The following is a 25,619-nucleotide window of genomic DNA, read 5'->3' on the forward strand; positions in this document are numbered from 1 at the left end:
TACATTGATAGTACATATAAACGTTGGTCGTACCCACGTTAGAACATTTACGTGGCAGTATTCATTCACTGCAGAACGAATTGAGGCGTATCATGGGCTGCGCTGTCGGTACATAGGGGCCGTTGCATGCGGCAAAATCTAAACGTACTCCGTCTGAACAGCGGTTCCCTAAACGCCCCCCCCCCCCCCCCCCTTGCGTCTGCGTTCATTGGCCATTCATTGGTTGCTCACCGGAAGCTGTTCAGCCAACTGAGCTCAGTAATAGTACTACCAACGCGATGTTTCGATGTAGCACCAACCTGGTAGCTAGAAGCTTGGCATCCTTTATATTAATAATGTGCCTTTCTTCTTGCCATTCCAAGTTGGCCCAACCCCTAACGTGCAGGCACATCTTGCCGAAAATAAGACGCCTCGAATCGCACGCACCTTCGCACTCTTAACCAACAACGGCAGCAGGTATGCTGGGCCGCGTTCGGGCCGAGCACGTTTGTTCGGTCACTGTCGGCTGGCCGACTTTGTGTGGCGCTCGTTTTTTACCCCTTGGGTATGCTTTGAGTACACCCATGGGTGCACCTTTGGAAGCGTGCAACGACGAACGACCACAGCGGTAGTACACGCTAACAGCGGTACCCGTGGCGCCATCTGTGGCGCAGGATCCAGATCTGAAATAGCCTCTGAGATCACCGGCATGCTCTTTAGAGCGCCGCGCTAGAAACTCTCTTGTTTAATTTCTCATTCTTCATTTCAAATTGCGCCTCCACAACTTGAAATATAGAAGTGCATGATGCATACTGCAATTTTCAGTGTATCAGAAAAATATTTTACTCAGAATAAGCAGCTGTGACGCAAGAAAAAATATTGTAAAGAAATCTTTTCAAGTAGTTCTCTTTATCAGTTACATTGCAGAGCAGCACTATTTTCAGCCGGGGATACATAACATGCTTTCCAACAATAGAATGATAAAAAAGCAACAAAAAATGAAACATAAGCATAAATGTTATAATAGGCTGCAGTCCTTTAACACAAGATTACAAGCTAAATACAAAGACACAGGTACAAAAATTACTGTAAACACTTGATGAATGTCATAGCAGATGTGCCTTAGTTCTCCTTGTTCAGCCAATCGTCCAACTCTTGTTGCCAAGGGATAACCTCAGCACTGCTGAACCATAAGTTGATTTCCCTCTTTGAGCTCTCCAAGGAGTCACTGCCGTGAACAACGTTTCTGAAATGAACAGATTTAAGCACACATTAACTGTCTACTGACCACAGAAAGTCATCTCCAGTTCAATTTAATGCATTACAAGTGCCACACTTCTTAAAGGCTCGCGCAACCATCGTCTGTGGGAGGGTACACCATGCATCATGGAGCCACCTTGTGAAGTCTGGAAGCGTCGCTTTCTTCACACAGCCCATTCGACAGCAGTGTGGCTAGCTACCTTGCAGTGAACTTTCTTTTTTAGTAAAAATCGGTTTCGTTTTTTATTTTGAGTAGGATTATTTATGATTGCAATGCACATGCAAATTTAAACGCACCTTTTATTAAAAAAAGATGTACATTAGAATCATGCAAATACAGTAATTTGTTTTTTAATGATGTATAAGCCTTAAGGACTGTAACAATCTCGGGGCTCGTCAATCGCACTGTCTGCCACAGATTTGTACACATTGCATAAAAAAAGTAACCGATTCCAATTACCATCACTTCAGTCAAAATGTAATTTATTACAATGACTAATTACTGTCCCACAAAAATAAATGAGGAATTATTAAAATGTAATCATGCTTCATTTCCAAGGCTGCATAGACTCTCATTTATTTGCTCGGTGCAGTGCTTTATGAGTGAGTCTCAAGATCGTGTCTGCCCAGGAAGGCTGTGGTTATATGAAGAAGAACTTTATTTTTAATTAAAAAAGAAATTCTGCAATTTTACAGGCTAGAACCACCGTACGATTATGAGGCATGCTGTAGTAGAGGACTCCAGATTAATTTTGACCACCTGGGGCTCTTTTACATGCACCTCCAAGTACATACACGAGCATGTTTGCATTTAACCCCCATCGAATGCAACCGCCATGGCCAGAGTCAAATCAGCGACCTTGAGCTAAGCAGTGCAACGCCATAGCCACTCGGCTACAACATGAGGTGGTTGTATGGAATCTATATTAAATATATAATGTTAATTATCCTGCTAATGCTGGCATTTATAAAACTAACACTAAAAATATATGGAGATGATAATTGGAGAGCACTATGCCTTCTGCACAAGTACACAGTCAGAGAACGAGGAAACACATGAAAAGGCAGCTTCCAGCCAGGGCGTAGCAGACGATGAAGGCGAGACCTCAGCTGACACCACTGGAGCATCATTCGCAGTGCTGCCATCAGTCGCGCACAAGGCTAATAGCTGGACAGCAGCCTATACAGCGGCAATATATGCCAGTTTGATTTTGTCAGCAGCAACAACATCGTGTCAGGCATTGATGACCAACGTAAATCTCTTCACTGCATGCTTCAGCATGTGGAATGGTCTGTCGTAGACAAGAGTGAGCAGCCAACAGACAGTGCCATGGCGAACGAAAAAGTGTGCATGTTGCAAGGTCCCAGTTGCCAAATACCTGGCAAGGGCCTGGTACTGCAGCAAAATGGGGCAGAGGTGAGAAAAGCTGCGCTGAAGAGCAGTGAAGTAGTGTTGAGGGTCCCATAGAAAACAAGGCGACATGAGCAGAAAAACTCACTTGGCAACCACAGGGGAAAGGCGTACACAAGTTCCGCTGCTTCACACAAGTTCCGAGAATCACTTTTGGAGCAGAACGAATGTCAAGGAGAACAATTGGAAGACGCTCAGTCCAGCATTCCTGCGACTCATGCGGAAAGTGCAGCTTTGAGCTGCCATTGGAAGCACTCCACCACACCATTTACAGAAAGGCAGTAGGCAGTGTTATGTATGTGGCCGATGGCCAGAGGAGCCGTGAGAGCAGCTATAAGGGTACACTTAAACTGTCTTTCTTGGTCAGTGGTTACAACAATGGGGCAGCTGAAAGGAGTCACCCAACCACTGACAAAAGCAGCTGCAGCAATGGCTGCTGCTGTGTCCGGGATGGGAAATGGCTCGAGACAGAAAGTAAGTGATCGACAGATGTATTTGTGAGCCTACACTACTATCTACACTACAGTCTATGTAGCAGCACTTGTTCCTTTTTCCTTCATTTATTTACATACACACAAGTTTGTGATGTAATTCGTAATACTTTTCTTGTGTCCCGTACTTTGCACATGGGAGTACAGAACTGACAGCATTTCTAAGGCTCATAAACTAAGGCCAGGGCAGAATACACCACAACAGACGACATCATTACCTTATGGCAGTGTTGACAATAATGGAATGACTCCAATCATCCGTTCCCCATCAGTGTGCATCACCTCTTGTGAGAATGCAAAGGACTCAAAACATTCTGGGACAAGTACTAGCCTGAGGTAGTGATGTCCTTCAAGGACTCGGTCTTGCCATGGTATAATGTTAGAGACATTTAACTCACTATGGAGCTTTGCTTGCAAAGGTTCCATAGTGAGCCATACTTAGCGTGATCTCCCTTCCCCTTACCCACATCCCCAAATAGGCACTAAGCCATCATTTTTAGATGGCTTGCACTGACATTATTCTAGTCGTTATGTTGAAAGTCCAGCACGGTGAGAAGCCGCATCTGTTGGTGTTTCAGGCAACGGTTCTGTCAGTTCTGCCATGGCGCTAGAAAAGAGGCCAGCAGCATTCCGATCGTGTCTATGGCATTGAAACAAGTTAACCACAGCAGAAAATCTTAAACACTGATGTCATCGTAGCTGCCACAGTAGAGGAACGGCACAATAGGAAGCTGCATTTGTGACATCACAGGCAAGCTACCTTTAATACAGTAGAACCCTGTTGACACGTTTCATAGGAAACCAAACGAAAAGAATAACATGATACGGGAAAACGTAACGTCCATGAAGTCTTGCAGTAGCACTGTAGATGAAGCAAAAAGCTACTCTGTTAGAAAACTTAATCTGAAATTGAATAGAAAGCTAGCAAATTATTGAAAACCACTAAATAGAGCTCATCATCGCTGCCTGGAGGTTAAATTGAGTGTAAAACACTTTACGGGAACAGCTGTAGCCTGCAATAGCACAAAATGGGCCTTGTGATTTCTACCTGGCACTTGTGTCTAATCCTATGATAATAACAGCCTCTTTTTGGACACTCACAGCTCTTTTTTCGGTTTCCACACATCCGTGAATATCAAAGTAATAGCACAAGGTTTTCAAGGCCACAACAGCGTCTGCAAATATGGGTGTTGAGCAACCCCTTTGGCCTTCATATACACTTGCCTTTCAACACCGTGAGTCACCGTGAGCTTAGTTACCAGTGACAACCTCAACACGGAGATGGTGATTCAACTGCATTACAGAGCAGGTGCGGCAACATGCAGCTGTCATTGTAGGTGCTACCAACAGACGATGCCACACCAATGGTGTGTCCTCGCAGTTTTTTGGACATAACAACCAGGAAGGGAAAGGTAAAAATGAGAATTTAATACACATAACCATATGGAAAGTAAATGGGACCAGTGTTTCAGAGCATAAAAGCCAACAAAGTCACAAGAATGTATCAACATGGTTTTACTGCATGATATTCTCACTCTCCCTCTGGGGCAAAAGGGCCTAATCAACAAGCTTGGACAACAGGCACATACTGGCAGCAGATCATCTGCCGTAATATGAAAGCCCCTCTAAGGCTCAAACAAAAAAAAAAAACCAAGGCCAGCTGGCAGAGGCACAGTGCCTGTCATTGTCACTTGCATTACTTATTCTGTGAGGAAACTAAGAGTGGCTGGGAGGGAAGGCAGGGTTGCGGGACGTGGTGCGAAAAGGTAGCCACGGTTTATTTAGGCCGGCCAGCCATGGTGCAGCGGGATCTCAGGAGCGGCTGACACCGCAGCCGCTCAAATCGAGCATGCTAGTGTGTTCTATTCTCACGCTTCCTGCATGTGAGCCCATATATTTCGTCACAGGCTTTGGAGGCAACAGTCGCGCCGGTACAGGGCCCCCCTCCTAGTGCGAATTGCGATTGAAATAAAGTCCAATGGTAAAGTCCAGGTAAAGTGTGCAGATTGTATGGTTTTTGGTAGTGTCGGGTTCACGCAGTCCAGGAGAAATGTACCAGGCAGCACCAGCAGCGTAGGTTGCAGGCGCGGCACGGCCACAGTGATGCCGTAGTGTGAAATTGTGACCTGCCGCAGTTTCTCATAGAAGCCTGGGCCTGTATAATTCAGAGCTTCAAAAGTAGACCGTCTGGCAGCTTGGAACTTGCGTGGAGATAGCACTAGTGTTGGTACTCACAATGTAGAAGTAGAAGTGACGTTCAAGCTGAAGATGCCAGATGGCAGAGCTGCTCCTGTAAAGCTTTGGTAGGCTGTGCATCCGCAGAAGGTGTGAGCACAGAACTTTGGAAGGCTCGCCTGCTGCTGCTTTCGGTGAAATCTCGAATGCCAATAGCATCAGGATTGCGGTAGTCACTGAACGCATCGCGAAGGTTGTGCGTGTGGCGTCGCCGTGCCTGCAAGAGCGAAATTTGCGCCTACGGGAGCCGGTGGGAGAGCTTCTGTATTGGTGATGAGTGAGATGCCCCCGAATGGAAAGTGAACAGCTTGTGGAAATGTCCAAGAAAGGAGAGAGGTGGGCCATAGAAGAGCCAAAAATGCTTACGTTTGGCCCAGTGAATCCCTTGGAAACAGTCATCATACAGCTGCCTCTCAGCTGGGGAGGACGCTCACGAGCCGAGTAGAGGTCTGATGCTGGGGCCAGCGCAATCTGACGATCGGTACGAGTGGACACAGGCAATGTGGGAAGACAAGACCTGTTGTGGAATGAGCGCTAGAGTTGACGTAGTGAGCAAGGATGGCTGCCCGTAAGTTCGCATAAAAGTTGGGGCCGGGGGACGACAGCTGGAGCCTGGAACGCAGCCAGAGCTTGAAACCTTGTTGAGAAAGAAGTGGCTATCCAGCTGAATGAACAGATATCCGGCATGCCGATGTAGAATTCCCGAACACCCTACAACCGCGAGATGTCTGCCGGACCACATGAGGCCACGTCGCTCGCCTCGGTAGAGTCGGTATGCTGACGCTGGCATGGCTGGGCTCAGTCGTCTGGGTCACCAATTTGTGGGGGGTGGCGCGAAGAGGTAGCCACTGTAGCCACAGTTTATTTAAGCTGACCAGTCATGGTGCAGCGGGATCTTGGGAGCAGCCGACACTGCAGCCGCTCAGGTTGAGCATGCTAGCATGTTCTATTCTCACGCTACTTGCAGGTGAGCCCATCTTCTTCGCCACTGGCTTTGGAAGTGATAGTCACGCTGCTACAGGCTCAACAAAAAAATACCCCTGAGGCCAGCCAGCAGAGACACATTGCCTGTCATCGCCATGTGTGCTACCTTTTCTGCAAGGAAACAAAGGAGGCCTCGAGTGCACCGACAAAGGAAGAAGAAAGCCATGCTAATCACTGTTTCCATGAACTCAGCCAATGGGAGAATTTTGTCGCCGATAACTTGAAACTGACGATGGGGTGTAGGGTTGGATTTGTTCATCCAGGGAACAAACGATGCATACTGCACTGTGCAACGAATTGCTTTCCGAAAGACAGGCCTTTCTGAGCCTCTTATGCCAAGATCATAGCCGACTGCTATAGGCAGACACAATAGCTGGGTGGAAGACCAGGCACCATTTTCTGCAGCCATGTCAGAAGGTTACTGCAAACTGCCCTCAACCAAGCTAAAGCCGCGGGCGGGCTTGAGAAGGTAGAGTGTGTCGGTGAACCAAAGCAACCAGAGGGAACAAGGTGTGAGCCCAAGACTGTGCAGAACTTGCACTGGCATCATTGCTGATGAATTTCTTTGTTGTGGAGAGGGTATTTATTGAATACCCAAGAAGGAGACAAAGGGGGGCGATGATAAGATAGGCAAGATGTAAGGAGAGGAGATAAAAGATAACAATGTGAGAAGATGGAATAAACATATTGCTACGGACCAGTATTTATGATGACGAAGAGGCCAGTAGTGTGAAGACGACAATGATGATTAGAGGCTAGTGTGGGCTGTTGCCTCTTGGCCAAGTGCGCCGTACTTAACAATATTAAATCGGTAACCTTCTCCTGCAGTGAGTATCATTTAGGCTATATATGTTCAATGTGCCATGTCGAGTTAAAGAAGAACTACAAGTTAACTGCCCCTAATGAGAACCAAGCATTGCCTTGCAACGTCTAACCTGAGCCAGATTAGAAACATGGTAGTGATGTCATTTCTGGCTCTGAAAGAATTGCGTGCCCTCCTCATCATATTACGCACTTACATGCCACGCACACAATGCATGTGCACTCTGTGTCTCGAAATAAGAGTGCATAGAAAGTTGCACCTAAGCCTGTCTTCAGCAGCAGGCATTATGAGAATGCCTAAACACTCTCCACAAACCTACAAAGAAAGCTCCAACAAAACTTTTCAACAACTGCAGCAATTACTTCCTAAGGTGACAAGAAGGTGGCAGGGACGATGGGGGTGATAACGGCAAACAGAATTTTGCAAGACATGAATGTTGCTTTACCTGCCAGTTGCAATTCCATAGTCACCTCTTATGGTACCAGGGTTCGATTTCAAAGGGTCTGTGGCGCCAATGATGTCTCGTGCCCTTTTGACAATGTCTTTGCCTTCCCATACCTGGAGAAGAAAATGAAGGTTACTTTCCTATCCACATCAACTACCAAACCAGGACTTCTTAACATGCACTGTCATGAGCATAAAAAGAAAATTGTGAGGAGTTTTGTTACACATTATCAACGGCACTACACAGGTTCAGCTACACATATCATTCACGAAAGCAAAAGAGTGCTATTCGTTGTCACATAGCACTGTTTTACAGGTGACACCAATGTAAAGTGATCAGGTCAAACAAGTATGTGTCAGTTGCTGTATTTGCCACATCAACCACTGCACTTCAATGAAGCAACATACTTGTTCATACGTCAGATGGAACAACATATCAAAACCACGTGTAGCGTTAGTCATGTCTGTTAGGTCCTGAAATTCTAAAGGGACTGTCTACCACTCAGAACATGTCTTTTTATTGTGGTGGGACTTAGAAGATTGTGTGCCACATTGATCAAAACAAACATGCTTGTATCCCATAAAGAAGAAATTTTATATTTAATTTGGCTCTGAAAGCGGTGAAAAAATTACATGTGGTGTCGCTCGATGGTAAAACAGTGCAATCAATCTATGTACCATCACGTAACCTAAAATCTGCATAGGGGCAGCTATTTTCCTTGGCTACATTATTTTATTGCCTGAAATTGTATTTTATGTGCTTATGTTAACTTTTACTCGTGTGAGACAGAAATTTCTTTCTTGTTTTCATTAGGCACATGTTGAAAAGTGGCGCTGCCTTCAAGCAGTCGAACAGAGTGGTGAGTTGATGGGTCCTCAAGTAATCTCCTCTTGACATGGTAACTACACAACAGTGCAAGTAGTGTTGTGGGAGTGGTGCAAGGGTCGCTGTCCTTTTAGGATGTTCAAAATGTGTTGCATTTTCAAGGCATGCCGGCATTGTCACAACACCAGTGTCGGCATTCCATACCACATTGTGCCTACTTAACCATCAAGCAAAAGGCTTGGATTGACTACTCATGCTGTGCCTGTGGGAAACGTGTGAGATTATATATATAGGTGACAAAAGAAATTATGAGTTGTGCAATCACATTACCATAATATCCCAAGAGATGCCCGAACCCTGTTTTGGTATGATTTGCTATCTTTTCGAAAGAACAGAAAGATAGCCCACTTGTAATCCCATTGCCGTGGGGGGGTGGCACTGGTGCCACTGCCACAAATGGTGACCATATCAAAAAAGGGATAAGTTAGCTACTACTGGAGATAAAGAACAATGCTGACTGGGAATGACAGTCATCTTTGGTTCATCCACCTTTGCTGCAATGGTTACCTTGGCAGAAGCTAGGACCACAGGAGATAAGTGAACAATGCTGAACAATCCGCGACCATAAAAACTTGGTCACTTCATCTTTTGTCACAGAGCAGCAAGGACATCAGGATGCGACACAGCTTCACAATTGAAGAGAAAGTGGAGGCGGTCCAATGGCAGCAGAAGACCGGCAGCAATGCGAGCAAGACTGCCCGTCAATTTGGAGAAGACCGCAATCAAGTCAAGAAATGGAACTCAACCTACGAAACTCTACTACAGCAATTCCACAGAAAAGGCAGATTAAAGCACTACATGAACAATGGAAGGCCCGTAATTTCTGAGGAGGTTGATCATGGACTCTTCCATTTCCTCCAAGAAAAAAGAGCAGCAGAAAGGGTCGTGAGTAACTGTCTGCACCTAGAGAAAGCATTGAAGCTTGCGTCGGAAGTGAAGTTGGGAAACTTCAACGCCTCTCAGCAGTACCTATCTCGGTGAACTCGGCGTGCAGTACCTGTCATGTACTCAGCAATGCCAGTTGGCAGAAACCTTCCGCTTCCACTTGCTTGCTGACCATGTCTTACCATGTACATGATGAGGTCATTGACATTTTGTTCGACAGTGAGTGACTTTTTTTGAAGGTTTAGAGGAAGACTGAGCAAGAGCATGTAAACAAACTTTCACACCCTTTGGCTACAATGTCTTTTTTTTTAACTTTTCTTGGTGGTACACCGAAAGTTAGCCCATACAGTTAGCCCATAGGCATCCATACACAGTTTCGTATATTTACATTTAATCACTTTCCAGAAATTTCTACTCGCTTCCCAGAGAAACCATGGCACATTTAGACACTTCAAATGGTAGGCTTTTTATTGTGCAATAAAATAAGAGGTAGTAATAAGAAATAAACTGTAGACAGACCCTTTAAAAGTTGCACAATGGCAGTAATGTAGGAGTTAAAACACTTTCAATGACGTAACATACCTGTTTGCACTTCAGATGGAGTAGCCTAGCAGAACAATGTGTAAACATTAGTCATGTCTGTTAGCTAGGTCCTGACTTCTAAAGGTTGCAGAATGGTAGCAATGCAAGAGTTAAAAACACTTGGATGCACAACACGGGATTCAAGCATTTGTTTCATGTACTTGTCTGAAAATACAAAGGACATAGGTAAAATTGTCTGCGACAGACATCCGACCACACTGCATTGATGGATGGTGCTCGGGCAGAGCAGTTGCCAGCAACATTTACAAGGCGAGGTTCACCTGCAGGAAGCAACACTTCCCCTTTTTCTATGAACCCCCAAGATTTAATCTAGTAACCAACGATGGGCTGCTAGAAAAAAGAATGTGGTTCAATGCTTAGTAGACTTTAGCAATTCCTCCGACTCTGAACTCTTTTACCGCAACTGCAGCAGACAGCGGACACTTCAGAACCAGATCCTTGTGATGCATACAACATCGTCCTTATCCAGCATTGCCTGTTGTGTCCTCCAAATTACGTGCAAGTTTGCCACCATTCCCAGAGTGTGTGTGGCACACCAAAGCCCCACAAAAATTACCAAGCCCCAAAGCTGCATGATAATTGAGTCGTTAACATCTCCCAACTGCAAATTGCCATGGGAAGAGTTCAAATCCCAGCAGCAATGGTGGCCAAAGGTCTCCTTTTCCTTGCACTATGGCTAAGGTGAAGCTTAGAATAAGGACTTGCTGAGTGAAGTGTATGCGACATGGGGCTAAAAGTAGATGGTAGATAAAACTTGTTTTTAAGTCTCATTACCTAACCACTTTCCATCTAAGCCTTATGAGTGCACCCATCGTAGCAAGTTAGGCTTTCATTACAGTGGCCAAGTTTGACCATACAAATGTATTCTTAATCTGCAGTATTTAACATTTCACAACAAAGAATGCACATATTTCATTTGACCATGCATCCCACTTATCAGGATCACACACTCAATGAGAATTTCAAGAACAAATTTGCATACACTAACATCAAATAATATTTTGTACGTCTTACCATGATTACAATGGGACCCATCTGCATGTACTTTATGAGAGCAGGAAAAAACGGGCGTTGAGAGAGCTCTTCATAGTGCTTTTTTAAGGTTTCTTCTGTTGCCTGCAAATGCGAAAACAACTCAATTATTGAATGGGCAAAACAACCTCAGTTTTAGGTATTCAAAAAGCTGGCGATTATGAGCATAGTGTATTGTTGCTAAGACAGCGGTAGATTTATTTTCATCATGAGAATGAATTCTCATGATGACACCAGTTTGGAGGTATTCATTCCTAAACTTTGCAGAAAAATGCATTGGTGTTTCAGTTACTATTGCGCTTCAATGCATAAAACAATGTTTTGCTATGAAATTAACTGGAGCGCCAATGCATTTCTCCGCAAAGTTCGGGAGTCACCATCTCAAAAATGGTGTCATCCTGAGAATTCATTCTGAGTGGATTCACCTAGCGAACTCCATGGCTAGAATTTGTAAATTGCAATATGGGCCATAAGGCAACTAGTTACAAACTTGATTAGTGAATTTCTGTTAATTAGTATGACATATGTAAAATTGTATACGTATACAAAGCAGAAAACTGCTTTGTATACGTATAATCCATTTCGAGCGTTCGTAAGATCTGAATTCAGCTTATTTCGAATTATTTTATATTCTGGCAGTATTGTTAGGTCCTTGGAATGAATGAATTTGTCAAATAATGAGTCTCTTTCTTTGATTCTTTTCACACCATCATTTTGGTTGGTGTTCTGTTAATAGTCTAACAGTATTATTTTATACTATTCTTTCATGGCTTTTAAGAATACTTGCACTTGTCCAATTGGTGTGAAGTGAAAGCACTATCGCAAACTGTAATCGTACGGAACTTCTTTTTTTCTTTAACTAATTGAGGGGCTAAGGGAGTCGGTGGCTAATTAGGTTGCAGCTCCGGTCTCCGTTGTTCCGCTCTAATGAAGTCGCGGGGCAAAGGGTCCCGCGACGGAAGGGCCGTTAGATGCGACCCTTCGCTTTTCTCAATCCGGCCACGGCGTCAAGCAAACGTTCTTTTCTGGTTAATGTAAACTACACAGAGCTTTGTTCCCGAGAAGAAATGGTGCATCAGCACTACTACCGACATCCTAAACTAGCAACGCATTCCTGTCCCTTTGGTTGTTCTATGAAATCCAATAACTTCGGAACACGTAAATGGATTATCACCAAACGAAAGCACAAGATCTCAACCCACAAACATCGCCCCGTTCGCAAGCATGCAAATAATAAAGAGCTGCTCTACTAACCTGAAGGAACTTCATAGCCACTAATTTGAAGCCATTCTTTTCAAACCGGCTGACTACTCTGCCGATCAGGCCCCTCTGAACGCCGTCCGGCTTCACGATAACGAACGTACGCTCACGGAAGGCCTGCACCGCGGACGACATGGATGCGTATAGAGAGAGGAGTATTCCAACTACCATTTGGCACGGGTGTCTCTTTTTATTGGCGCTATTTTTACACACAATTAAGCGCTCCGATCGAAGGACGGAACACACCACGCGGAAACCGGCGCGGAAGGGTGCGTGCGTGCGTGGTCCGTGCGTGCGTGCGAACTGCGCGGAGCAGCGCGGACAGAAAAGGTTCCGACACAACATATAGTGCATAAGTTTCCGCAAAATGCAAGTACTACAAATTAGTCTTACGTTACAATGTTTATTTTCGTCAATTGCATACTTGGTACAGTCACATAGGCGCGCTTAAGCAATAAAATTAAGTTCAATGCAACAAAATTATTCGATCGGATACGGATACGCACGATGTGGCTTATGACCAACGCCTCCTATCTTATGACCAAGCGTACTTACACGAATCTGCGCCAGATTTAGTGAAACAATGGCGTTTTGTTGGACGTTTTTATTCACGCACGTAAGTTAAAAAAACTAATAATTTGTTTTTTTATGACATTTGGCGAAGGTCAGCTACCAACTGTTTTGACTGCTTCGCAAGAACAGTCTCTGTTCTGGTTTTGGTACCGCGTCTACACTCGTTTGTAAGATGTCTTCAAACGTATGTTCACTGCCATACAGGAAAAAAAGTTAAATTCCCTCGCGACTTCACCGACTTCACAAACTGGAATTTATTTGAACGATATGGTGGTCGTACGCGGTCTTCCGGCACGCACGCATTGCAGCTTCCAATTCCATGGCGGACAATTATACTGCAATGCATACGTACCGGAAGACCGCGTACGAGAAGCTGCAATGCGTACGTGCCGGAAGACCGCCTACGACCACCATATCGTTCGACTAAATTCCAGTTTATGTGGTGAAGTCGCTAGGGAATTTAACTTGGCAGCGAATAAATGTTGCGTATAATCGAATCCCGTGTTCCGCAAACTATTAGGGCTGGGGATGCATAATGCATTTCGCTGCTCCAATGTACTGATGCTTTCCTGATTTTCTTTAAATGCTGCTCGGAGTCTTCCCATAATCTGAAATGGATAAAACACTGGGCATTTCGCAACTGGCCATTAGGACAGCTACAAATTTTTGAATTACTAAAGCGATAGCAGTAACAATAAAGACAAAAATTTTGTCAGCAAATTAATCGCTGCGAAGGACGTGAGAAGTTCTTCACTGATTATAATATCATGACGATGAACTTCCTAATTAGAAAATTAGTTAATAACTTCATGTGGCATACTGCGATATATTTAGAACGCATGTTCACTTGCTAAACTTCGAAGCAAGCACTAGTTCTTAGCTTTACATTCCCGAAAAATGCGGCCAGGTAAGTAGGTGTACATTTGTTGACGCGTCCACTGTTCGTAGTCTTTCCCGTCTTTTTTTTTTTTCTTAGGAAGTTTTCTACTGGGGGGGGGGGGGGGGGGGTTTAGTTTGAATATTCACCATTTCACTGAAGCACGCATTGTCGGAGTGAAGCCGTCAATAGTCACCGTCCGTAGCTTGCACATCGTTACTATTCTTTCAACAGCTGCAGGATGGCGCAAAAGCTTCGTCGGATTAGTTGGCACAGATAAATGCCATTGTGGTTCTCCGTGCTGCTTTCTTGGTCGATTGTCTACAATACTAGGTAATTTTCCGTAGCAAAAGTGCACAAAAAACAGGTATTCTTAGAAAATTTTTATTACTTTGTTACCCCAAATAGATACTGCACCATTTTTCAGTCCCATGTCTGATTCTGTTCTATATTCTGTGTTAATGTTCTATGTGTTACAAATGTTCTCCTACAAATGATCTTCAATGTTTGTTCTATGTACAATTCAATTACTAACCCTCCCTGTAACGACCCTCAAGTGAGGGTTAACAGTATGACTAAATAAATAAATAAAAAATAAATTAGCAGTTGGATTATATGCAGAACTATAGCTACGACATAATAAGTCACTAACGTTAAGTTCTTTCTTTGCAACTTGCACCTGTTGAATTAATTGTCTCTTACGGGTTCAAGTTGCATGAGCGCGTATGTATACGTAACAGTGTACAATAACTATACGTCTCTAGGACTTTCAGACTGACTCCAACCAAATAAGTGAATTTTATTAGCAGACAGGTAATTCTGTCGAAATGTTTAGCTTCAAGTCTATACGTCTGTGCACCACGGTCAGTGACACAAAGAAATAATTTCTCCAAAATATATTAGAAGCAGTGTCCTGATCCTGATCCTAAGTGTGCAGTTTCTGAGGGATATTAAGTCGTCCAGCCGAAGCGCAGCGTAAGCGTTTACTCACAAGCGCGCCCTCGATATCCGTGAATTACGAGCTCTTATGACCAATTGAGCTCCACGTACAATAAGGTTGCATGCCGGCGCGCAGTCTACTTCCGTTAAGTCTGCTTCCATTGAACATGCAAAGCTGGTTCGTATTCTCTGAAAGTAAGATTACAAGATGCGCTTGAAGGTGGCAATGAGTTTATTTCCTGGAACTGCATGTCTTAATTGTTATGGGGTTGTCTTAGCCACGCTCTCTCAGCGGTCGCTGTGAAAGCGAGATTTATAATCCTGTTCTTGCCTGCAGTGCATATGCTGCTAAGCGCAAACGCCTGGGCATGTCCGCCATGGCGGCGCAGTGGCTTTGGCGTAGCGCTACGAAGCCTGAGGGCACGGGATCAAACCCAGTCGCGGCGGCTGCATTTCGATTTGGGCAAAATAATAATAATAAAAAAAGTCCGTGTACTGTGCATTGGGCGCACGTTAAAGAACCCCAGGTGGTCAAAATTAATCCAGAGTCCCCCACTACGACGTGCTTTAGGATCCCATCGTGGTTTCGGCACGTAAAACCCCAGAACAGAATTAATTTTAAACGGGACAGCTGCGCAAATTGTGCGAGCCACAAAGACTTCTGTCCGCTAAGGCGCGTGTACTGGGATACGCGCGTTCGTAGTCTGCACAGAAGGCTGTGCACATCATTATTCGCCGTCTTCGCCACACGCTTTCTTGTCCCCCCCCCCCCCCCCGTATGTTTCCATAGTTATCAAACAATAATAATAGTAATAATAAACTCCACAGCAGGGACTCTCTTATCATAATACCTGCACATTTTCCCTACGTATACCGCCGACGAACAGGTAGATCTTGAGGGACGTGCTCTAGTATATTGAAGCTTGTGTGTGTGTGTGTGTGTGTGTGTGTGTGTGTGTGTGTGTGTGTGTGTGTGTGTGTGTGTGTGTGTGTGTGTGTGTGTGTGCGTGTGCGTGTGCGTGTGTGTGTGCGTGTGCGCGTGGGCGTGTGTGTGAATGCGCGCCCTAGCATTCACGCTAGGGCGTGAATGCCTCTAGCGAGTGTTGTCGAACAGTGTCGAATTAAAAGCGGTGTCGAATAAACCGAATTCGACTGCAGCACCTCTGGGCTGATTGCATTTACATCCGTCGGATTCCACTGGGAAAAAAAAAAAAACATCGTGGTAAGGCGTTGCCAAGACAAATGAAAAGAAACAAACAAAGAAGGCGACGCCCCCATCAGCCATCGCGCATCAGTCCTAACACGAACTGTTCCATGCCGCCGGGTTTCCACATCTGCCGCTTTTCACTCGACGCTGCCCAGCTGGGATGTCTGCTGCCCGAGTGCATTTGCACAACGCGCGTGGTGCTCCGGTCATGCGGGTTCTTGTATACGTAGCGTTTTATCTTGGGGCCAGCTCCTCCACCGCCTCCGCGGCTCCGCGAAGGCGAAGCGGCCGCCGGCCGGGAGTCGTAGCGCGATCCGTGGCCTCCTCCCTTCGGTCCGTAGCCGATGGCGTAACCCGACCCGTACCCACCGCTCCCTTTTCCCGAACCGTAGCTGTCGCCGTGTCGGAAGCCGTAGCCGCCGCCGTCGCCGCCTCTGATGGGATAACTGCTACTGTAGCGTGACTCGTAGCCTCCGCCCCACGGCCTGCCTTTGTTGTTGTCGTTGTCGTAGTGTTTTTCGTAAGACGTGGCGTGATTGGTGCTGTAGGTGCGCTCCGGATAAACTTTCTCGTAGGCGTACGCGTGTTGCGTGTTGTACGCCTTGGGTCCCGAGCCGTCGTGGTAGTAACTGCGAGAGAAATATATTGCACGGAAAATATACATTCGCAAAAAGCAGAGCCATCTCTCTCTCTCTCTCTCTCTCTCTCTCTCTCTCTCTCTCTCTCTCTCTCTCTCTCTCTCTCTCTCTCTCTCTCTCTCTCTCTCTCTCTCTCTCTCTCTCTCTCTCTCTCTCTCTCTCTCTCTCTCTCTCTCTCTCTCTATCTCTCTCTCTCTCTCTTTGTATGGGTTACCACACGAAGAGGTTGCATAAGTGGCCTCTTAAATTCTGTGATCGTTTTTTCACGTCCCCTAGACTATATTCGCGAATCTCAGCCTATACAGTAACGGTTGAAGTGACTGTCGGAGCTTGCAACAAGCAGCCTGTGTGTATGAAACACCACATATGATAAACACGTACGCGCACTGCATGCCCTCTCGTTTCAATGTACTTCGCAGAGTGTTACTTATGACGTAGTGTTCTTCGCCTTTTCTTTGCGCGTTTCAGAGAGAACATCCAGAACGCTGAAAGTGCACTGGATGGTCGCGCGACGAACGCGTACAGTCATCTGTTGGGCAGCTTACACGAAGCATATGCATCTCTTTCATATCCATTCCCTTGGGTACTATACCTGTCGCATGAGTGCATACACGTAAGTCATATGTAACGGTACTGCAAAGGCTGAATTAAGCAGTTTGAACAATGCGTCTCCTGCAGGAATACATACATGCGCATAAGCTATACTCCGCCTCCTCAACTCCGTGCAGCGAATGCTAGGAATCGTGCCAGCCAATCGCCAACGAGATCACTAGCGGATCCAAAGAGGGGAGAGGGCTTGCCCCTCTACCGCTGTACCTTCCTCGCCAACCGTCCTCTGTACGAGAGCCAAGGGCGATCACTTGCGGACAATGAAGGATCCCTTCTTCTTCAGCTTCTCGTTGACTGACTATAGCTCTTAAATGTTGCACTACGTTATGACCTCCGAGATCTCACAGGTCGTGAGTGCGCGGAGTTGGTGAGGCGAGCATCTGACACAGCCCCGTCATACAGTTTTATGTGCAGCTTAAAGCCGCGAGCATTTCTGTCTGGAAGCTTTTACGACAGACTAGTGTACGTGTACACGTATACTGACCTCATGGCATCTGGAAAGCCGAAACCGCCTGAACCACCGAAATTGTCTTGGCCACTGTAGAGGTCAGTAGCCGAGGCGTGATACCGTTCGCCGATGGGGTTCGGAGAGGGCAGGCCGCCCTCGTGTGTCCGGTACAGCGTCTGTGACGATGCGCCAGCATCGCGCCTTCCTTCGGCACTGGCAGCCCGCGCTTTCACCGCATCGTGGGTCACGGCCTCCGCGAATTCGAAGCCCGACGGAAGCGCCGCCACTGTGTCCTGAAGTCTTGGTGTCTCGTAACCTTGATGTTGGGCTCTGGACACGTCGCCAATACCTCCTGGCTGGCTGGCCTCGTCGGTCAGTGACCTCACGATGGACTCTGCGTCTGCGGCCATAACAGCCAAGACCTGCGCGAGAAACATGTCGGTTGCGTCCCATCTTACACGGAATAGCTGCATTTTATGAGGTTCTCTATTTCGCCCTGTCAGCGGCTCAACACCTCCTGAGCTTTCTTGCGCTCCCTCGCCGCCTCATCTTGAGCCAACGAAGTTCGTTTCTCCTTTCCAAAATGGTTAATTTCTATAGCTTTCCTGGGAATGCGGCTCCTCTTTCTCATAAGTGGCAAACAACGTGCCAAGTGACAAATATGTTCTGTCCATATACTGCAAGGCACTTTTTACAAACTTGCGATCACGTCTCTACAGCCGCGCTTAAGCTGCCTGTAAATGCGGCTTCACAAATTCCTTGCGCGTAAGGCGGCAAAGCTTACCACTGTTCGTGGAAGAGCGTTCATTATGGACAATATAGGAGGGTAAACGTGGCCGTAAAATCATACAGTGTCTGAAATTAATCCATATCTTTATATTTATAAAATATTTTAGCAATATAGCTGCCTGCAAACACACCACAAGAAAAACCAGTCATGAATATACATAACATTATCTAATTAAATTTCGTAAAATAGCTCTTCTCCGATTAACTTCTACGCATCACTGAGAACTAAACCTCCAACTTTTATTTTTCATCAGCCTTGTCCCCTATATATATGAAGTCGACGTTCTTTACACACTTAAAAGGAACACGCAGTTATGCGTCGATTATCACTGAGATGTATATCAGCAACGTCTATCCTATAACGTCAAATAATTGTTCCAGTTTATATCGTATTTATTACTGATTAGGTGTTCTCTTCGAATGCGTACCGTACTGTACACGTCATCAGAAAACCGTGGCACTGTTTGTACGTCTATTTAAGGCACCCACAAGCCGCGCGCGAGCCGCACTCCTTTGTCGCAGAAAGCTGTCGTCCCTTAATTCTAACGCCGTAGTTGTAACTACACGACCGTTTCATTTCGCTATTGCTGTGAGAGGCATCCGGAGGCATCGTGCTATCAGGTCACATCGGATCCCACGCGTTAATTATTATTATTATTATTATTTCTCACTCCCGTCTACACTCACCAGAAGCAACGTGCAGCTGCGCCATCGGCCGTTCCCGCGACGTCGTCTCTCGGTCATGCTCGTCGCGCACGTGTCGGCACCAGTTTCCGAGATCCCGCGCGACTTCTTAAGACGCGGGCGCGCGCGGTAGCGGCGTCGGGCTTAAGTAGAGCGCCTCGGTCTCGACGCCGTTCGCGACCTGGTCCGCCGGCAGGTGTCAGCCATTGACTGGTCCCTTCGCGCGCCACCTCACTATTTAACAACTCGAGACGAGTGCACGCGTGCGCGTCCGTGCCTGCGTGCGCGCGCTTTCGTTCGGCCGGGGAGACACGCAGTGTTGCTCGATACGGTTCATTCCACTGCGCCTAGCGCGGTTCCCTGGGGCACTCTCTTTTTCTCTCCGGCCAAAGAAAGACCGGTAGTTTGCGAACGCGCGCGCGCCAGCCGTATCGGCGCGGCTGTCAGGCGCGACCGGCCCCTTCCCCACACCCCTCCCACCTTTTCGGCGCGAGCATATTGAGGCCCACAGGGAAGCGGACGCAGTTTACACGCTCACTTCCCGTGGCGGAAGACCATTTCGCGAGCTACGCATGTAAGCCGCGGCCAGTCTTCTTTTCCCTGAGGTTCTTCACTTGTTTCCTGAGGAAGGAAGTGGCACGCCACACACACACACGAGGGAACCACGATCGCAGTCGGCAGCCATTCTACAGCAGTTTGAGTGGTTAGGCTGCCACCTCGGTTTCTCGGTACCCAATCAAATTCAACTCGGAAGCGATTGCGTAAACTATTTCTCCCCGATATTAAAGTCGGATGCAAGCGGAACTGCAAGGAAGTAGTTTATGTACGTCACCGCCATCAACGCTTGTGAAAATTGGCACCGATGTCTGATCACCACCGTGGCGCGTCGAGAAAAAAGCACCGGCGGATCGAGTACGTGCGTTTCAAAAACCCTGAGTTGACAAGAAAATTCAGCGCGCAACATCGACCTGCCAACCTACTACATGATGTGACGCATTCATCACTGTGCATAGGCTACTATAAAAAATAAGAGAGAAAGAATAGACGATGCTGCATTCATCGCCTATAACAGGTGTATTCAAGCAGAAAAATAATTTTTCACGTTTCTAATATATATTTGGTAATAGAAACCGACTTAGAGAGCACTTACACCATTGAGCTGTCTCCGGAAGATAAACCATAGAATTTAAACACTAAAACAGTCTAAAACAACTTAAAAATCATGGGGTTTCACGTACCAAAACCACGATCTGATTATGAGACAAGCCGTGATGTGGCGTTCTGGATTAATTTTTACCACCTGGGATTTTTTAACGTTCACCCAATGCACGGCACATGAGCGTTTTTGCGTTTAGATTCCATCTGAATACGGCCGCAGCTACCGGGATCGAACCGGCGACCTCGGGATCAGCAGCACAACTCCACAGTCACTGCAGTTTATACTGATGAGGTATTCATTCAAAATCCCATTTTTTTCTCTTTAATTTAGCGTAAAGAATTTGATTGCGCTAAAGGAGAAAATAAAAGGCACACTGTCATTTTAAAATTTCGCGCCTGTATGTCGGCGTGACGTCACGTATTTCAAGGCATTTATTGGGCCGTTTTGGCGCCGTAGAAGTTCTCGAAACTCTGTAAGTCCGGACTTTGACTTCTTTAGCAGACAGTGATGCGAGTCGTGGCCGATAGAAAATGAACTATGTCCCAGCAGTCCTTGACGGCTACTAACACGGCGATATGGTGCGGAAAACTTCATGGCCGCGTCATCACCCGTCTTTCGTTCTCGTGTTTCTTACGTGTTTCTTACGATGGGGGCGAAATGCGAAAACACCCGCGTATACCCAGATTTAGGCGCACGTTATGGAACCACGGGTGGTCGAAATTATTGCGGAGTCCTCCACTACGGTGTTCCTCATGATCAGAACGTGGCTTTGGTATCGTAAAACCCCATAATTTAATTAATTTCATATTACCTTCGTTCGTAATTCGTCATCCTCCTATCCTCAATTAGCTTTCGTGTGCGGCTTCACCACCCACGTAAGTGCAGGCAGACGATCTCATATGCGCGACTTCATTACTGTAAAGAAAAAAAAAAAAGGTACAGCTGTTCACCTGGTTAGTCATTCCACTCAGATCATGGCTATGTATACTTGTAGAGCTGATATTTAATTTGATGTGTCGTGTATTGCCGGGTGTCTCGTCGCTTCTCGTATGTTCTGTCGGAGTTTTGGTGCTCACCTGTGCGAGTATACGCCCTGTTACAGCCCCGTCCCAGCATTCGGCTCTGTCGCACCCCCTGGAAACTGCGCTCAGAAGGGTCAGAAGGGTCACAAGGTTTTGTGGCATTCCTGGCTTTTCACACGTAGGAACGTGGACACGTGCAAGTGTCCGAGCGGAGAAACGGCACAGTTGTTTTCCGCAGCGCAAAAGGCAACACCGTCTTGCAGGAACGGGGCATATACGCAGCATCAGTTCCGCTCGGCGCTCTATACAGGGGGACACGTAACCGACAGGCCAGCGCCTTGTTATATAGGTGGCTCTGGCTAGAGTTACTCTATAGACTCCCTTGAAGGAAGGGAGCCTATACAATAACTCTAGCTTTGGCTTTCTTCGCGCAGCGCGCACGTCTCTGTCCAAAAAGAGAGATCGCCGGGGAGTCGCCGGCGATGCAGAGGACGAGAGCGGTTGCTCTTCGAGACCGGCGCGATTTGGAACGAAGAGCCAGGAGCCGTCGTTGGTGGAGCCTATATCCAAGTTTTAATAAGGAATCCATTTCCAACTTCACTGACGTCCGCGGCTCCGTCGTTTCCGCAACACTACGTAACATACTTTTTTTTTCGTGAAAGTGACAGAAAAAAAGCCATCAACAAAAAATTTCAGTGAAACTACCGAAAAAGTGAGAAACACAAAGCGAAAAAAAAAATAAAAGAAAGAAAACACAGGAAAGATGTGTGTAAAATTGACATATCGTATTTACTCGGTAATATAGTTCGACCATGAGTGTTGGCCGACCCTTATATATTGAACTCACCGAGAAATTTATTAAAAAAAAGGATTCCAATATGGGCCGACTCGTATCTTTCCTTAGAAAAACAAAAAAAAAGAAGAAGGTTCAACGTGACACACACTTGTTTACTGTGAGCTCGGCAACCAAGCTTTGCTTACTCGATGCCACAAGCTGCATCCTCGTCGGAACTACCAGAGGAGTCCTCATCGGTGCTGTCGAGTACATTGAATAAGCAGCGTTTCGTAATTAAGCCAATCTGCAATAATCTCCAGACTGTCTTTACGGAAGGCGCAACGAAGGAATTCCGTTCGCTACATGTTTGTTCACGAGTATAGGACGAGCGAAATTAATTGGTCCCGAATGTAAGTCTATAGCGCGTTTCTCGGGTAACATTTTCAAGAAAAGATATAATAAGCAGGCCTATCTTCGAATCGATACGGTACACACCTTGTGCTGTTTTTAAACCGAAAACTTCTAGGCGAACCCCCGAAATTCGCTCACCGTGGCTGCGGCTGTCTTGACCAGTAACTCACACGGGACAGAACTCGTATAACAAATCTATACCAGGAATCTTTACCTGGTATGACAAATTGTACGAGGTTTTTTTTTTTCTTTTTTTGTCTTCACCAAATTTTAAGAAATTGCCTGTGGCAGACAGCCCTATTATAACCCTTCAGCTAATTACTTGATGAGGCGACCATTAACTTCTACGAGAAATGTAAATGCTTAATGAATGATTAACATAATTACACAAATTAGCGTTTTGATTATTTACTTTACGGCGCATATATTCCAATTTACGACTTGTGGCCAGTGAGTTCCCGATGCTTATCGTGAACCTGGAACGAATTCGCAGGACTGCAGCAGTTTCGAGGCATTAATTTTCAATGTGTTCGACGAAAAATGCATTTGCGTTCCGGTTACTTTTGTGCGTCAATGCATGAAACAGCGTATTCTTTAAAAACAATACACACAAGTGGAACAACGGTGTATTTTGACCGCAAGTTTGACGGCGCGTATCTCGACACCAGTACCATCATCAGAATTCGTTCCAAATCGATATACCTTCCAAAATCACTAATTACGATTCGTAGATCGAAATACGTGCCGTAAGCTAATTAAGTAAAACGTTAAATAGTACAATCATGTTATAATTCATTCAATTAAACGTTTTGATTTCTCGTAGAAGTAATTGCCGCCTCATCGAGTAATAAAAAAGCTCGGGAATTGGAATTGTGCTATCTGCAAGAGGCGAAATTTGGTGCTGCTAAAAAAAAAAGAACGAAATGCAAAAACTCTCGTGTGCCGTGCATTGGGTACACGTTAAGGAACCCCAGGCGGTCAAAACTAACCCGGAGTCTCCCACCACGGCATGCCTCATAATCATAGGGTGGTTTTGGCACATAAAATTCCATATTTTTTTAATTATTATTATTTACCAGACCCCGTATAAAATGGTTCTTACCTTATCAGCAACGTGGAGGAAGTTTCGTACTGAAAAGAACTCAAAATACACGGACGACAGTCTTGACGAGACAAGCGCTCTGTCATGACGCACGAAAATTCCACGAAAAGAGAAAATGGTAGGGGTGTTTGAATTTATTGGTTTGTTTGTTTACACCACAGGTTCCAATTCCGAACATTGCGCGGAGTGAGGGGGGCGGGGCGGAAGGGAGGTTACATAAATGTTCAGTTCATTTTGGTACACTAAAAAAACACTTAAAGAAAAAGCAACAACTAGAGAACAGGCAAGATAATCATTAAACAACACCTAGCGACGAAAATAAGTACAAATCACAGTGTTACAAGAGTTTTCACAACACTAACAAATTTAACGTTCCCATTTTTTTTTTTTTTTTTTTTGTAGTAGTAGTAGGTAAGATATGAATGGATGTCCGAGGAAAAAAAACTTAATCTGTATAAGTAACAAGACATGTTATGTAAAAACATGTGAAGGAACAAGACTTATTCAAGCGCGCTTATTGGTGAGAGCAAGGTAAACAACTGACAGCTAATACCACATTTTAGGAATCATTAGTGTGTCGCGAGTTCTTAATACATTCAGGTTAAGACACACAAGCCGCGCCCAAGCGTTAGGGGACGCAATTCCATCCCTTCGCGCTCTCCTGAGCTCGCATTGGGTTCTTTGCGTCTCCAAACGCTTGGGTGCGGCTCGCGTCGCCTAACCTATAAGACTATCTAATATAGCTAGCTACAAGAGAACGCTAGTAGAGAGATGCTCTGAAGGTTTCCGCATCGCTTACGATAACGATGTTTTCTGGGAGGCCATTTTATAGCTTGATGGCACGAGGCAATGCTGAAAAGGCAAAAGGTTGTGTTCCACCAAAAATCCTTTGATACCTGGCCAGCAGATTGAGCAGGCGACGTACTTGAAGTGCGATGTGGCCGTATGAGTGGAAATGTGAGCTGATGATGACTGTGGACTATTTTATGAATGAGACAAAAAAAGGAGTGATAGTGATAGTTTTACGTTAGACACGCTCGAACATCTGTTAGTCATGGGAGATGAAGCGTGGTGGACGGTTTTGAGCAGTTTCGATGGTGTGGAATAGATGGTTCGTGGTGAGGTTACCCTGCAGAAGGCGGATGCATATTTTATTTGAGGGCGAACGAATGTTAAGTATTGCCAGTTTGCGAGTATAGTTGTAGGGGCTCCCTGAAAGTGGCGCTTTAATTAGCCTAGCGTGCGTGAGGCTTTTGCGGCTCCTTTCGCTATGTGCGTTGACCACGTTAGTCTGGGAGTTAGATGCACACATAGATATTCATACTATAAGTTGCGTGAGTTAGCAAGCTGTTATTAAATATGCCAGTGCGCGAACGCAGAATTGTTTTTTTTTTCTTTTTCCGGCTTAATGTCTTTATTTTACATTTGCCAGTATTTAGAACCCCCCGAAGAACACCAGTTGGTAACTGCTGAAGCGCGAGGTGGCCAGTGGAGGAGTGAATTTTGCGATAAGTTTCACAGTCTTCAGCGAACAATCGTATGGTCGATGTTATCTGAGATGGTAAGTCGTTATAATTGGTGGCGGTCAGTTGACTTTGACACCAAGAAAGTTTAGCTGACTTGGAACAACTGTGGGTGAACGAGATTGACGGACTAACGAAATTAAAATCCAGTATGAAATCATCTAAGCAGGCGCTCTTCGCCGTGGTTCCAAATAAGAATTGTGTTTTCTATAGAACCTTTTGTAAAAATGAGTGGCTTTGAAGTTCTGGTCGCAAGAAAGGGTTCTTCAAAAGTTGCCATAGAATGCTTGCGTACTTATGAGCGACCTTAGTGCTGTTGTATTTCAGGAGAGGTTGGAAGGTTCCTTCTGGACCACCGGTGTCCCTCTCAACCATGGAGGTCCTTGTCGGGAACCTCCAACGATCTCCGGCCAGAGACGTTGAAGCGTGCCGAGGGGATTCGGACGCTCGACGAGGGAAGATTTCTAACTCAGAGAAGTATTCCATGTCTCGCTTCTTTATTATGTTATTACGTATATTACGTATCAACTAACGCTAAAAAAGTGTCTTTAAATAGCACCCAGTTTTCAT

The 25,619-nt window shown here is 45.7% G+C and overlaps 2 protein-coding genes across 3 annotated transcripts; both read right to left on the minus strand.

Moving 5' to 3' along the window:
• Positions 1–797: 797 nt before the first annotated feature.
• LOC126536119 (nucleoside diphosphate kinase-like) lies at positions 798–12,611 on the minus strand. The gene is made up of 4 exons (XM_050182982.3): positions 12,288–12,611; positions 11,016–11,117; positions 7,629–7,741; positions 798–1,225 (listed from the first exon to the last, which is right to left on the minus strand). The coding sequence occupies exons 1-4, from the start codon at positions 12,462–12,464 to the stop codon at positions 1,102–1,104; spliced, it is 516 nt and encodes a 171-aa protein (XP_050038939.1). The 5' UTR covers positions 12,465–12,611; the 3' UTR covers positions 798–1,101.
• Positions 12,612–14,113: 1,502 nt separating this feature from the next.
• LOC126536117 (uncharacterized) lies at positions 14,114–23,307 on the minus strand. Of its 2 annotated transcripts, none has more exons than XM_055073798.2 (3): positions 21,293–23,307; positions 17,621–18,006; positions 14,114–16,518 (listed from the first exon to the last, which is right to left on the minus strand). In XM_055073798.2, exons 1-3 carry the CDS (start codon positions 21,521–21,523, stop codon positions 15,960–15,962), a joined length of 1,176 nt encoding a protein of 391 aa, XP_054929773.1. In that variant the 5' UTR covers positions 21,524–23,307; the 3' UTR covers positions 14,114–15,959. The 2 variants fall into 2 exon arrangements, with proteins under 2 accessions (XP_054929773.1, XP_054929774.1); XM_055073799.2 differs by lacking the exon at positions 21,293–23,307 and adding an exon at positions 19,061–19,278.
• Positions 23,308–25,619: the final 2,312 nt, after the last annotated feature.

This window comes from Dermacentor andersoni, chromosome 4 (assembly GCF_023375885.2).
Source record: "Dermacentor andersoni chromosome 4, qqDerAnde1_hic_scaffold, whole genome shotgun sequence".
NCBI classification, from domain to species: domain Eukaryota; kingdom Metazoa; phylum Arthropoda; class Arachnida; order Ixodida; family Ixodidae; genus Dermacentor; species Dermacentor andersoni.